Consider the following 13009-nt stretch of genomic DNA (forward strand, 5'->3'; position numbering starts at 1 on the left):
GTGTTATAACGGTTGGTTCCCTTCATAATTTGTTATGTCGGGATTATTTCGAACCTGTAGAATGGATGAAGGGCGAGTTAAATATGCATACATATATATTTTACGAATTAATGAAATTAGGAAAGGATGCTTGTTTGAAATTTTGTATTGAGAATGGTTTGATATCGAACCGGCAGAATGGATGGAGGGTGAGTGGAATATATTTTTTTACATGTTGATGAAGGTGGGGAAAGTATGTTTGTTTGAAATTTTGTATGGAGAATGTTCCGATTGCTTATTTCTTCGTTTTTTCTTTTCTCTTGGTTATGTACTGTTTCTGTTTTCCACACAGTCTTTATGATCAATGTGCTAGCGAAGCTACTAGGTTCCCGCTGCTAGCGAAGCCTTAGGATGGCCCGGTGCCTTAGGCATCTGTAGAAGGCACCAGGCAGTATGAAAAAAAAAAATACTTATCAGTAAAAAGTTCTAATTAGATGGCGGGAAATAGTAACCGTAACTGTTCCGCGGAAGTATTTGTTTATTTTGTCCGCCATCTTTATTGGCGACTTGGCATTGTTGGCGCAGCTGGGTGCACACTAAAATTCACTTTTACCGAACTAAATTCAACAATTATTTGTGACATTACTTTTTTCTTATTACATTTAAATTTGTTCAATATATTTATTATTTCCATAATGTGCTAATTTTTTGATGAATGTTTCATTTCAATTAAATATTTTATTAATATGTTTTTGGTGCTTTATTTTAATATTAGCTTCTTTTATCAATCAATTGGATTGCCACAAATATTGGTTGTGTTTGTTTTCAATTAATCTCTTATGCAAACTAAGTGTGACTTGGTTTGGTTAAATATTTTAAAGCATCAAATTATTACGGGCTTCAAAGCCATATTATTTCAATAGCCTTTTATCTATTGTGTTCATTGTGTATATAAAAATACCCAATAGAGCTGTGACATCAAAGTGCTGTTAAAAACATCCCAGGATAATTAATTGATCTTCTTTTACAGTGTTTCATTGTCTAATACCTCATAGAAGATCACATAAGTTTAAATATTTGATGGAACAATGAAAATGGTTTCAATTTCAATTCAACTACAAAATCTATTTGTTGAAAATTATCCATAATATTTTTTTAAAAAATTCCAAAATCCAGGAAAACTTTTGTGATAGTTAAATTGATGTCACTGAAAAGATAAAAGAAGGTACATCACTCATTTTTGTGCTATATTTTCAGTATTTTTTAGCGAGAAAAAGCCAGAATTTCACTTAAATTTTAATTTAAAAAAATGTGCAGGTGTAAATTGTTATCTTCCAAGGTATATCTGTTCCAAATTTGGTAGCTCTGTGTCTACTACATCATATTGAGTGGTACACACACAAACAAATATTCATCTTTATTAATAGTAGAGATATCCAAAATAAAGATCCTCATAGATTTCAAAAATTGGTATTACTTCATGCATCTTTTATTCAATTTTTAATTATAATATTAATGAACTTTTTGTTTACATTAAAAAAAAGCTTAAGATTAATAATCAAACACCAGTCAATGACTATGATTTTTTTTATGTTAAAGAAATTTAAACTTGTTTAAAAATAATAAAACTTCAAAACTTGAGGCAATATTTTACATCTAAATTTGTTTAAGCCATGTATACATATAGTATGCCATATTCATTTAACTGGGATATTTCTAAATGAAATATGACTATTAATAAATTAAAAGAATAAAAAAACAGAACAGCATTATAAGAAAACTATCACAAATCATATTTTTCAGCACCACTACAGCTTAAAAAATATATTGAAAATGTAAATACAAAATATGAAACAAAAGTATATAATTTAAATTCTATACAATTTTTAGTTACTTATTGAGAACCTGAAAGCAAAAATAAACTTTTTTTTGTTTAAATATTAATATAAATCATGCATAAAAAATATACAACAAAGAAAGTGATAGAACAATTGAATCTAAATACAGGGAAGCCTAAACAACTTCTGTTAAAAAAAAAAGTCAGTTTATTATTCGACTGAATCGGAAATTTGGTGTTTACAAGTTCTAATTTTGTCAAGAAGTACCTAAGATATATTCATAAAAGAAGAAACAGAATAAAAATGAGATATGCAAATAATGATTAATATGTTAAGTGACACTGTGTTATAAATGTTCCCTACATCTTTTGGCATAAGATAACAACAAAGAGTTATCCCAACATTGCTTGGACACCTGGAGTAATCTGAATATTTTTAATTGTAAATAATAGTAAAATCATAATGTCTGTAACAGAGGAAAATAGGAAATTGAAGGGTGTGCTAAGGACCATTACAGTCTGGCCCATATCAGTCATTGAAATAGAGGTTACTCCACCACACAGCAGTGCTTTATCCACCAAGGAAACATGGACCCAGACACTGAGCCAGCATATTTTTGGCACATTAGTGGCTGATGCACTATTTGCACAAGATAAAACAGATTTAGGCAAGTAATATTATGAAAAACTAAAGACTATAGTAAACTCTCTTCAGTAAGACAAACATAAATTGTTCTATCACATATCTTCTTTCAATTTCATCCAATTTTTCAGAATTGATTTTGTGTTGCTTAGATGTTTTCAATTAATTTTAAGTATACAATTTTCCAAGAGTCTTTTAGAGCAATTTAGTTATGTCAGATTGCCCACAATGGTTAGAATAGTAGCTAAAGACTTCATTCTGAGAATCTGCTAGGCTTAGTGTTGAAAATTAACCTTCCTCACAAAATCAACCAAGAGCAGCTTTTCAAACAAGAATAAGTAATGCTATGTAAAATATTTAGTTTAAAAAACTAAGTTGATAAAAGGAATCATTAAAAATTTTTCAGTAATTGTTTTATTACCCACTACTAAAAGGGCCTTTTTGTCTGTGCAGTTATGCAATTAAAAAAAAAAAAAAAATTTGAAGCTGATAGCCCAATTTACAAATGAATCAAACAAGAAAAGGCAATAAACTAGCTCAAGACATTTTCAATTAAAATTTATATATTGCCATTTCCAGGGATATTACACTCTTTATCACAAAACTCAATATTTCACTATTTGTAGGTAGAAAGAAGTAATTTCTTAAAAACCCAATAATCAATTCTTGTGAAAAATATCTTGCCATTATAAAAAATGAATAAATAAAATATAGATGGTAAGCCATAAAACAAAAGATGAATAATGTATTTGGGTTTGCCCATCATACAACTAAATATTTTTCTAAAAGTAACAACTCAAATGATAGTAATGTAATGGTTCAAACAGCTAGAAATGCTGCATGAACAGTTTAGATTGCAAAAAATGCTTAAAAAAAAAAAAAAAGGTGACTAAGAAAGAAATCCAATTTCAAAATGTTACATACTTTTTTTTAAAAAAATGATTTTAAATAATTGAAGATGATAATGCGATATGAATATACAAATGCAAATATTATTAAGAAATCAAATAAAATATTAAAAAATGAAAATTAAATTTATTTTTGCTGTTTCATTTAATTTATTTTAGGAGAATAGTTTATGTAAGGATTTTCTTTCTGCATTATTTAACAGCTAAAAGTTCAATGTCATCAAAATATTTTGATGCAAACAATGCTTTTTCTTTTGGATTTTAAACCTGGAAAATGTAAATTAATATGTATAAGAGTTCAGAACTGTTAATAGAAAGAGAATGACATATGACATGTAAAGAATTTCACTAAGCTGTTCAATAATTCTCCTCTAAAATTTTTATTAATAATCGAGATAAATTTTCTCACCGCAAAACTTAGCATGCATTATTATTTAATGAGAATAGATAATATTTCATAGTGAGTACAACATCTGGCCCATCAATATTCAAGTCACAATACCCATGTAATCAATCTTTAAAAGATTCAAGTTTAAAAGATAATCTTCATTCATAATACAAACATTTTAAAACAAGTTTTGAGAAAGATGAAAAAGTTTATATTTTCACATATCCGGAATTGAGAAAATAAAAATTGAAACCATAATGATCTATTTTTTGTTCATATTATGAACTTCTCAAAAATTAAACTGAAGAAACCATTTGCAAAACTTTAGTAGAATTACTGTAAGAGGACTGCTCAGAATAGAGTAGAAATCAAAATAAATTTTTAAAAAAAATATCTAATAATTTCTTTTTAAATATTTATGAACAGATTACAGAGCATATATGTAGCCTCTAATAGATACATACTCAAAATAAGCTGTATCAACACTTTCCCTTTACTCACTATTTTCTTTGACTTTGTATTATTGAAAATTTCAATAACATTCATTCCAGAGAGAAATAAGACTTGGAGGTGGATCAAATTTATTTATTCTTGAAGATTTTCTTTTCAAAATGAATTATTTATAGATTGTACTAAAATTTTATGAAACAAAAATGGAGGAGTGGAGGATAATTAGAAATATGTTCTAAAACTGGAGAAGTTATTATCAGCAATAGAACACTTATATTAAACAATCACACTCAAACAATAAAACTCAGCTCTGTAGTTGTGATATTTAATTAATATCTATAGTATTTTCGAAAAACATCAAAATTAAATAAATAAAAAAATAGAACTTTATAATATAAATAAAACAGCACACAATCACAGGTAGATTTTTAAAAACTTGTTATAACAGTTCCTATGATGGTAAAGAATCAGATTCTAGGCTCCCCCTCAAAATAAATGACATAAGTTATAGCCATTTAAATAAATAATGAGAAATTAAAGAATTCAAACAACAGATTTCGATAAACTGATGAAATATTAATATAACTTTAAAAAAAATTACGAATTTTAATTAACCATGCATTATATATGTACTACTGAATTTAAAGGCAAAGAACAAACACTGGACATTAAGTTGAAATTAAAAGAATAAAGAAAGCAGAGATAGTTTTAGCACAAATGCATATTACAGTGAAAAGAATCTAGAAATAAAACACAATTCTCTTTTAAAGAAAGATTTTTTTTTTTTTTTTTTTTTTTTTTATTTGTCCTTGCATTGAGAAAAAAATGCCAGGACCAAAGTTCACATATTTTTTTCCCCCATGAGCCTCAGATTCAGACAACTTATTCAAAATACAAACTTTCATCTCCAACAATTGAAGATTATGCATTTATTTACAATATAGAAATATTTTAAAATATAGTATTAAATAATTAAAGAAAGATTCCAAATCATGATTAATATCACTTAACTTATTAGAAATTCAAAAAAAAAAAAAAAAAAAAAAAAAAGTACTGAATGAAATGTACAGTCATATGTACAATGGAGCTTTGATGAAGACAATATACAATTCATTAATTCTTTCATGATATTTAAAATAGCTTCTTGTCTAAAATTTCAAAAATCATTCTACGTCTGAAATACTGCATATGTTCCTGTAAAAAAGATTAAGTAGAGTTACAATCTCACATATAAAATAATATACTTACAATAGCATTTTTAATGAGGCATTTTGTTCGTCATAATGATAAAAGCTTAAAAACTTCCATTAGACTGCATGATTAATAACTGAAGTTCACAATTTCATGAAATAATAGTTATCGCAATATATTTCAACTTTTTGTTAGCAAGAAATAAATAAAACTTTGTTTTTAAGAAAGGATTTTGCAATCCTGCATCAATACTTTGATCTGAATTTAATACTATTCAACATGATTAAACATCTATGTATTCAAAACAAAAGCTACATTAAAATGTACAATTCTTATTTCAATAATTTGAATTCTCAGGCCTTCAGACTTTATTTACTTGCGAATTTTCTTTTTAAATTATAGAAAAGTGATTGCATTCTCAAGTTTTATTATCTCCAGTTTATACCTAACCATTTTTAATTTAAACAGTTTTATAACTGTATCATTAATTTGTGCTCCAAATTAGTTTTTAAGAAATTTCACATTAAAAAAAACCAATTCATCAAATAAATATGTAAACTAAAAGAAAGTAAGAGCATAAATGAATACAAAAACTTTGCTACAAAATACTGGACAGTTAATTCAGTTGATGAAGATTAAATTTCTAACATAGGATGTCTCAATAACTTATTAAAATAATATTAATACCAATAATATGTTTCCTTACTTGAGAAAATGTTATAGGGACATCCCTTGAAAGATATTCAGCATACTTCAAAGTAAACATCCCACAATCACTGCCATTCATTTGCTGAGGTATGTCCTAAATTAAAAATTTAAATATATATAGAATTATTCTTCATTGAATAAACAAGTCTTAGGAGGGGTGAATACAAGGAAAACTTCCACTTTTAAAGTATGTTAGTGATATTCCAGCATTCATAGCAAGAAACAGTTGGTAAAATATAGCAAATGTATTCATTTTTTAAAAAAATTTTAAAACCCTTTTTTCTGTAAAAGAACTTTCCAACACTTAACCAGTGAAAAAATTAAAGAATGAAATTGAATAATTTAATTAACTTTAATTGAATAGATTTTAAATGATTGCTTTTGTTGACATTTATAAGAACTATGTTAACAAAAGCAAAGCACCTACTACCACCAATAATAACTCTAATTAATAGTATGCAGGAAATATGAAACCAGATAATTTTGGATTGCTTAGGTATTTCCACAAAAGTGCTCAGAGGGGTGAACCAAATTAACAATTTTACAAAATAGAATAAGGATTACTAAAGTTGCAATTCTTGATAAATATTTCAATTATTAACTAATAATCTAATAATTCAGTTAAATATTTTAGGAACATATATATGATTATCATATTGTAAATAATATTATACTGACTATTTTCCCTTGTACTGTAGTTTTGAACTATTATAATTACAGTGTCTTATAGGAAAACAACTAAAGCTTTTTATTGTTTGTTTGTTTTGCAATCCTGAAAAATGATTTTTATAGTAAATGCTACCAGACCTTACATTACACACCACTATGTCCAGTCCAATTAAAAAAAAAAAAAAAAAAAAAAAAACCACATTATTGCATGAATGGCGACTATTATAAGACTTGCCAATCATATACCAAAAATGTAGATTCTGTTGGCTACCAGTCCTATACCACAAAATAAATAATTCCTGAAATAGCAGGACCCTACATCAATTCAAATTTGGGCTAAATTGCCATTAGCCTCATTCCTCACACTTCACTATAGTTTGACCAAATAATTTATGCAGCAAGTCAATGTGAATTAAGAGTGAATGTGATCCTTATAATTCACACAAAAAATTTAAATTTTTGAAATAATGTATGACAGTTTTTATTATTGATCAGATTATAAATTTACTTTTTGAATTCACAGAAATTATTTTGGACTAGAACATTGTACCTCCAGAACAAACAAACAAACAAAGGCAGAGTTCTCTAAGAAAAAGTAAAATACAAATAATTTTATACAGTAATTGAATTCTTATATTCAATTTCTTAAGATGTTTTGAAATCCTAAATTGAATAATAATAATAAATTAATAGTAATTGTTTTTAGATTAAAAAAAATCTCATTGTTTTTTACATATACCTATAGCATACTTTGAGTTCTTATTCTAGAACTAGTAACTTAAATTTGATCATACAAGTAATATTAACTTTCTACACTGATATTCACGACTTTAAGAGATTATATTTTGACTTAAAATTAAAAAGTTCTTTGGTCTTAAATAATATTTCACTGATATAATACTTCAAATAATAATATTAACTCATATTAATATTATTAAATCTTAACTGTGCTTAAAACAGAATTCAAATAATTATAAAACTTAGATAAGTTCAAATAAACCATGTTCAGAGTGAGATGCAATATCACTCAAAGATATTCCTGAGTGTACGAAAACAGCTATATACTTTGAAAATATTTTTATTGTTTATTTATTGATCAAGTAATACTTTTGGTTTCATGTAGATTTTGCAACTAACATTCACACTAAGCAAATTAGGAACCACAATGTTCAAATTCTCGTTAATCAAATATTCACAATCCAATATTTGAATTTTGATAATATAATAGTTAACTTAAAAGAAAAAAAAAGTTTTAAGTATTATATATATTATACATTTAGAAAAATAAAATTCAAGTTCAAGTGAAACACAAACATTTTTTAAAATTTTTTTTTTACACTTTTTAGGAGGCAAAAATTTGTAGTTTTTCAAAAGAAAATGTCCATCAATACATTTTTTTTAAAAAAAAGATAAGGCATTAAAGGTGGTGCAATAAAATATATAATAATTCAATAAAAACTCAGGAAATTTTCATGGGAGTTAAAATTTTATTCATCGAGTGCAGACTAAAAAGTTTAGCCATAAAAAAGGTATTCATTAAAAATAAGACAGTAAAAGACTAGAAATACAAAAATCTTTCATTGATAAATAAAGGCAAAAAAGTTAATAATAATAATAAAAATAAAGCTTTAATATTGGCAAAGGCATGCTCATGATACATGAAATAATCAAACATGTCAAATAGGCTTAATATTTGAATGGAGGAAAGGCATTTTTTAAATAGTGTTAAAAAAAAATCACACAGAAAAAAAATTTATATTCACTGAAAAATTTTAAAAATGATTTTTTGAGCAATGATTAGTCAGAAGTTATAATGATAAAATATTAAATCATTTAGGCACCCTTTCAATCACTTTAGAGGGGCATAGACATTTTTTAATAGCATATTTAATTTTTCTACATACTAAGAGATATACGGTGGGTAAAAAAAGTATTGGCAATTGCCTTAATTTATTCATATTGACAAATAAATAAAATGTTATGCAATTTTAGCTGTCGTAATTAAATACAAGACATTTTAAATATATAAAAATAGTAAAACTTTTATTTTAATTTGCATTTTCTACGATTTTTTCTTTCAAAATCAAAAATTTGCATGCCAAAAAAATATTGGAACTGCTATGCAAATTTTGTTACACTGAAGTCACGTGTTTTGACTGATAAGAAACTCTACTGGTATAAAGTCTGCAAAACAACTCCAAAAGTGTCTATGCATTATTTCACGATTACTACAGTAAAATGACCGAAATCGAAGGAGTTGGACGTTAGTGTTAAAAACATGATTATTAGGCTCAGAAATGAAGGTTTAACTTATCGTGCTATAGGAGTGCAGTTGATTATAAGTTTATTTACTGTCAGAAGTGTTGTAAAAAAGTTCAAGGAAACAGGATCAACAGAAAATAAGACTAGAAGTGGACGATCTCGAATATTTTCTACAAGAGAAAAATGTGCCATTATTAACAAGGTTAAGAAAAACCCTAAAATAAGTACACCCCAGATAGCTAGAGATGTTGCTTTCACTTCACAAAAGACTTTCAGCGTACAGACTGTACGGAATGTTTTACACGAGGGACATTATTATGGAAGGGCAGCTAGAAAAAAACCATTCATCTCGCAAATAAAAAGGAGAAAGAGGTTAGATTTCGCAAAATCACAAATTGATTTATCCGAAGAGTTTTGGAACACAGTTATTTTTTCCGATGAATCAAAGTTTAACATTTTCGGCAGTGATGGACGACGATATGTGTGGAGGAGGCCAAATACTGAATTGGAAGAGCAACATTTAACTGCTACTGTAAAACATAGTGGAGGCAGCGTCTTAGTTTGGGGCTGTATGGCAGCTAATGGAGTTGGCAACCTGTATTTTATTGATGGTATTATGACAGCATGTACATACATTGACATTTTGCGCCATAACTGAAAAATCAGTGCCCAAAATCTTGGCTTGGGAACATCATTCGTTTTTCAACAAGACAATGACCCAAAGCATACAGGGAATCTCACCCGTGAATGGCTACTCAACAATGCTCCTCGCCAGTTAAAAACCCCACCTCAATCGCCTGACATCAATCCAATTGAAAATTTATGGCACCTGCTGGATCTAGAAACCAGGAAACATAAAATTTCAAGTAAAGACGACCTCAAACGTTTACTCTTGCAAGAGTGGCACAAAATTCCCAACAGTACAACAAAGAGCTTAGTTTCCTCTATGAGTAATAGATTACAAGCTGTTATAGAAGCAGAAGGTATGCATACAAAGTACTAAACATATACTGATTTTGTTTTCACTCATTTTTTTTTTGTCAATTTCATAATTTTGCCAATACTTTTTTTATCATGTAAATTTTGGATTTTTTCGTAGATTTTGACTAAAAAAATATTTAAATGAAAATTTCGTTATTATTTGTTTGTCTTTTCTCCTTCTGTATTCGCTATGTTAAAATAAAATTTGTAAACATACTTTGTTAGCAAATATGATCATTTATAGGCAATTGCCAATACTTTTTTTTTATCCACTTATGTGTTAAATTTCGTTTGAATCACCTCAGGATTGTGGATTTATATGAAGTTTCCCGACACAAATATGCATTCAATTTTATATAGAGAGAGGATAAAAAAAAAAAAAAAAAAAAAAAAAATCAATTACATTTTATAAATGAAATTCAAGCTCCAGCAGGAATACAAACAATTTATTTTTCTCCATACACACAAATATTATATATATAGCCATATGAAAAAACAGAACTGGTGATGTCCTTTATTTAAAAACATTTTCCCTAGAGAATAACATTAAACCACTTTTGGCTGGCTGGGGCAAAAGCTCTTAAAAAGAAGGTTTACTTCTGAAAAACTTTCCTTATCAAGAGAAAACAGACATTCAAAAGAGAAATTGTAATCTGAAATCAGATTTTAAGTACTTTTGATTGCACTTTTGATCAATAATTTATCATCCAAAATTCTAGACCTGTTCAGGGTGAAAATATATTCATATCTAATTTTAACATGGTAATATGCTAACATCAAAATATATGTATATGTTTATCATCTGAAAGTTAGGTTCTGCTTCTTTGCTGTGCAATAAATTTAATAAAAACTAATAAAATTGCATAAACTAAATATACTAACCAAAATTGCATAACTGTATATGCAACATGATATAAATAACATTTTCTAAAAGTTGGGATTTTCACATATTAAATGCGTGTTTATTAATCTTAGAAAGTGACAGGAATCATAAATAATATGTTTGCTCATATATATATTAAAAAATTAACGATCTTTAGGTAATCTGGGAGATAGCAACATGGTAACATATATTCCTAATAGCTATTACTTGGAGAAAATTTAAAAAGATACAAAATTTGATTAAACAATATAAATGAGCAAATGGAGCAAAATGAATAAATTATTAAATATATCAATAGTAATAAACAAAACATACCTTAACCATTTCAATTGAATATTCATTAGGATCCATTGTAATGTCTAATTTATCTTTCTTTTCAGCTACTAAGTAGTTCCTTAAAAACAAATTAAATGGTTAGAAATGCATAAAAAGTAACATTTGAAAGAATAAAAATAAATACTTTATCATATTAAGGTAGATCTAAAGAAATGCATTCAATTGCTAAGATTTGATAATAGGTAACAGAAAAAAAAATATATATATTTTACTTACTGTACCATTCTTACGCTTTGATCATCTGTACCTTGCATTGAGTCATAATACTTAATTTTTTTAGTTCGATTATCAACTACCTGTGGAAAAATAAGCTTTCAATAAAATGATGAAGTAGAAATAAAATTTTATGAAGACAATATTTTTCAGATGTTTTTTGACATTATTCAATTTTTATAGTAATATTTTTCGTAAAACAAAATTTTCACAAAATCAATTGACAATTTTAAATAATGTTGATCTGAGAATTATAAAAAGTAAAATTAAATCTCTATTTTTAATTTTGCTTTTATTTAATTCAATTTGAATGTAGAAAGTTAGAAATGTTGGTAAGTATCACAGCAACAGAAATGACAGGTTTGAATGAGAAAACTGAACATCATAAAGTAATAAATTGTGTCAACATAACAATGTGGCCATAATTTCTGCTATTTGATTTTACCTAATATTTTCAGGTTTTATAGCAAATTTCCTGAACTTTTTACATATATATCTAATATCTTTTGAAAGATGTAGCTTTATTTTCGAATTAAACTTTAAAAAATCAGTTGTTAGTGAACCTTAATACACAAGTAGTAACTTCCCAAACTTCATACTCCTAACTTCAATGGTTTATGCTGTGTGTTGCTCTGTCAATCAAGGCAAACCTTTATACAGGGTGAGTAGTCAAATTTTATATTAAAAAATAAGCAGTTTATAAGCACTTTTTAAGCATGTTTGAGGAAAAAAATAAGTTCCAATATTAACATATAGTTTTGATTATAGAACTAAGTTACTATGAAATTCACTAAGACGACCAAAAATACTAATCAATTTTAAAAAATAGAAACAGAGAATACCACTAGTAACTACTGCATATTTTTCATGAACTTTAAAACTAAGTTACTTAAAACGTTTTTCATCAAGTTTCTCATGAAACTCTAATTCAAGCACTTTAAATTCGTATCTGAAATATCTTATTTACATTACAGATTGTATTTAGAAGAAAAAACATTACATTGCCACTTCATTAATATTTTAATTTCATAATAGAAAAAAAAAAAAAGGTTAAGAACATAAGTAAACAAATCTGGAATAATAACAATAATAAACATTAAATTTTATTAACTACATGAAAAAAAAGTTATATTTCTCTTTAGAAATTTCATTATCTAACTCCTTCAACAGTTCAATTTTCTTGTTAATATTTTGCAACTCATTATTTTTTATTAATGAAAAGTTTGGTTTAATCAGCTTGTTTAGCAAGTTCAACAACATTACATTCAATTTCAGTAATTTCCTTTTCTATAAAAAAGATTTATTTTTCAGTAAAGAGAATTACAAATCAGATTCTGTCTTTTTTTTTAATGTCACAGGCAACAACTTCTTTAGCTCTTTGTTCCTCAAAAATAGGTGATGATTTGAATGGACCGCTGATGCTGATATTCTCAATTCTTTATCAATAATATTCACCAAAAATTCCTTTCACAAAAATGCATCTATATCTATAATAATAAAACCAAATGTGTGTGTGTGTGTTGGCGCTCTACAGGCCAGACCGCTCAACCAAACCGCGACC

The 13009-nt window shown here is 26.8% G+C and overlaps 1 protein-coding gene across 2 annotated transcripts in view; it reads right to left on the reverse strand.

The window, feature by feature from the left end:
* Positions 1-4509: 4509 nt before the first annotated feature.
* Positions 4510-13009, reverse strand: part of LOC129988238 (uncharacterized) — a 46409-nt gene continuing 37909 nt past the window's right edge. For both annotated transcript variants that reach the window (XM_056096412.1, XM_056096411.1), the window contains exons 15-18: positions 11452-11531; positions 11215-11293; positions 6103-6198; positions 4510-5399 (exon numbers count right to left, since the gene is read on the reverse strand). In XM_056096412.1, coding sequence (XP_055952387.1) covers positions 5337-5399; positions 6103-6198; positions 11215-11293; positions 11452-11531 — 318 coding nt within the window. In that variant the 3' untranslated portion in view covers positions 4510-5336. The remainder of the gene's footprint in view (positions 5400-6102; positions 6199-11214; positions 11294-11451; positions 11532-13009) is intronic.

Source organism: Argiope bruennichi, chromosome 10 (assembly GCF_947563725.1).
Source record: "Argiope bruennichi chromosome 10, qqArgBrue1.1, whole genome shotgun sequence".
In the NCBI taxonomy this organism is placed as follows: domain Eukaryota; kingdom Metazoa; phylum Arthropoda; class Arachnida; order Araneae; family Araneidae; genus Argiope; species Argiope bruennichi.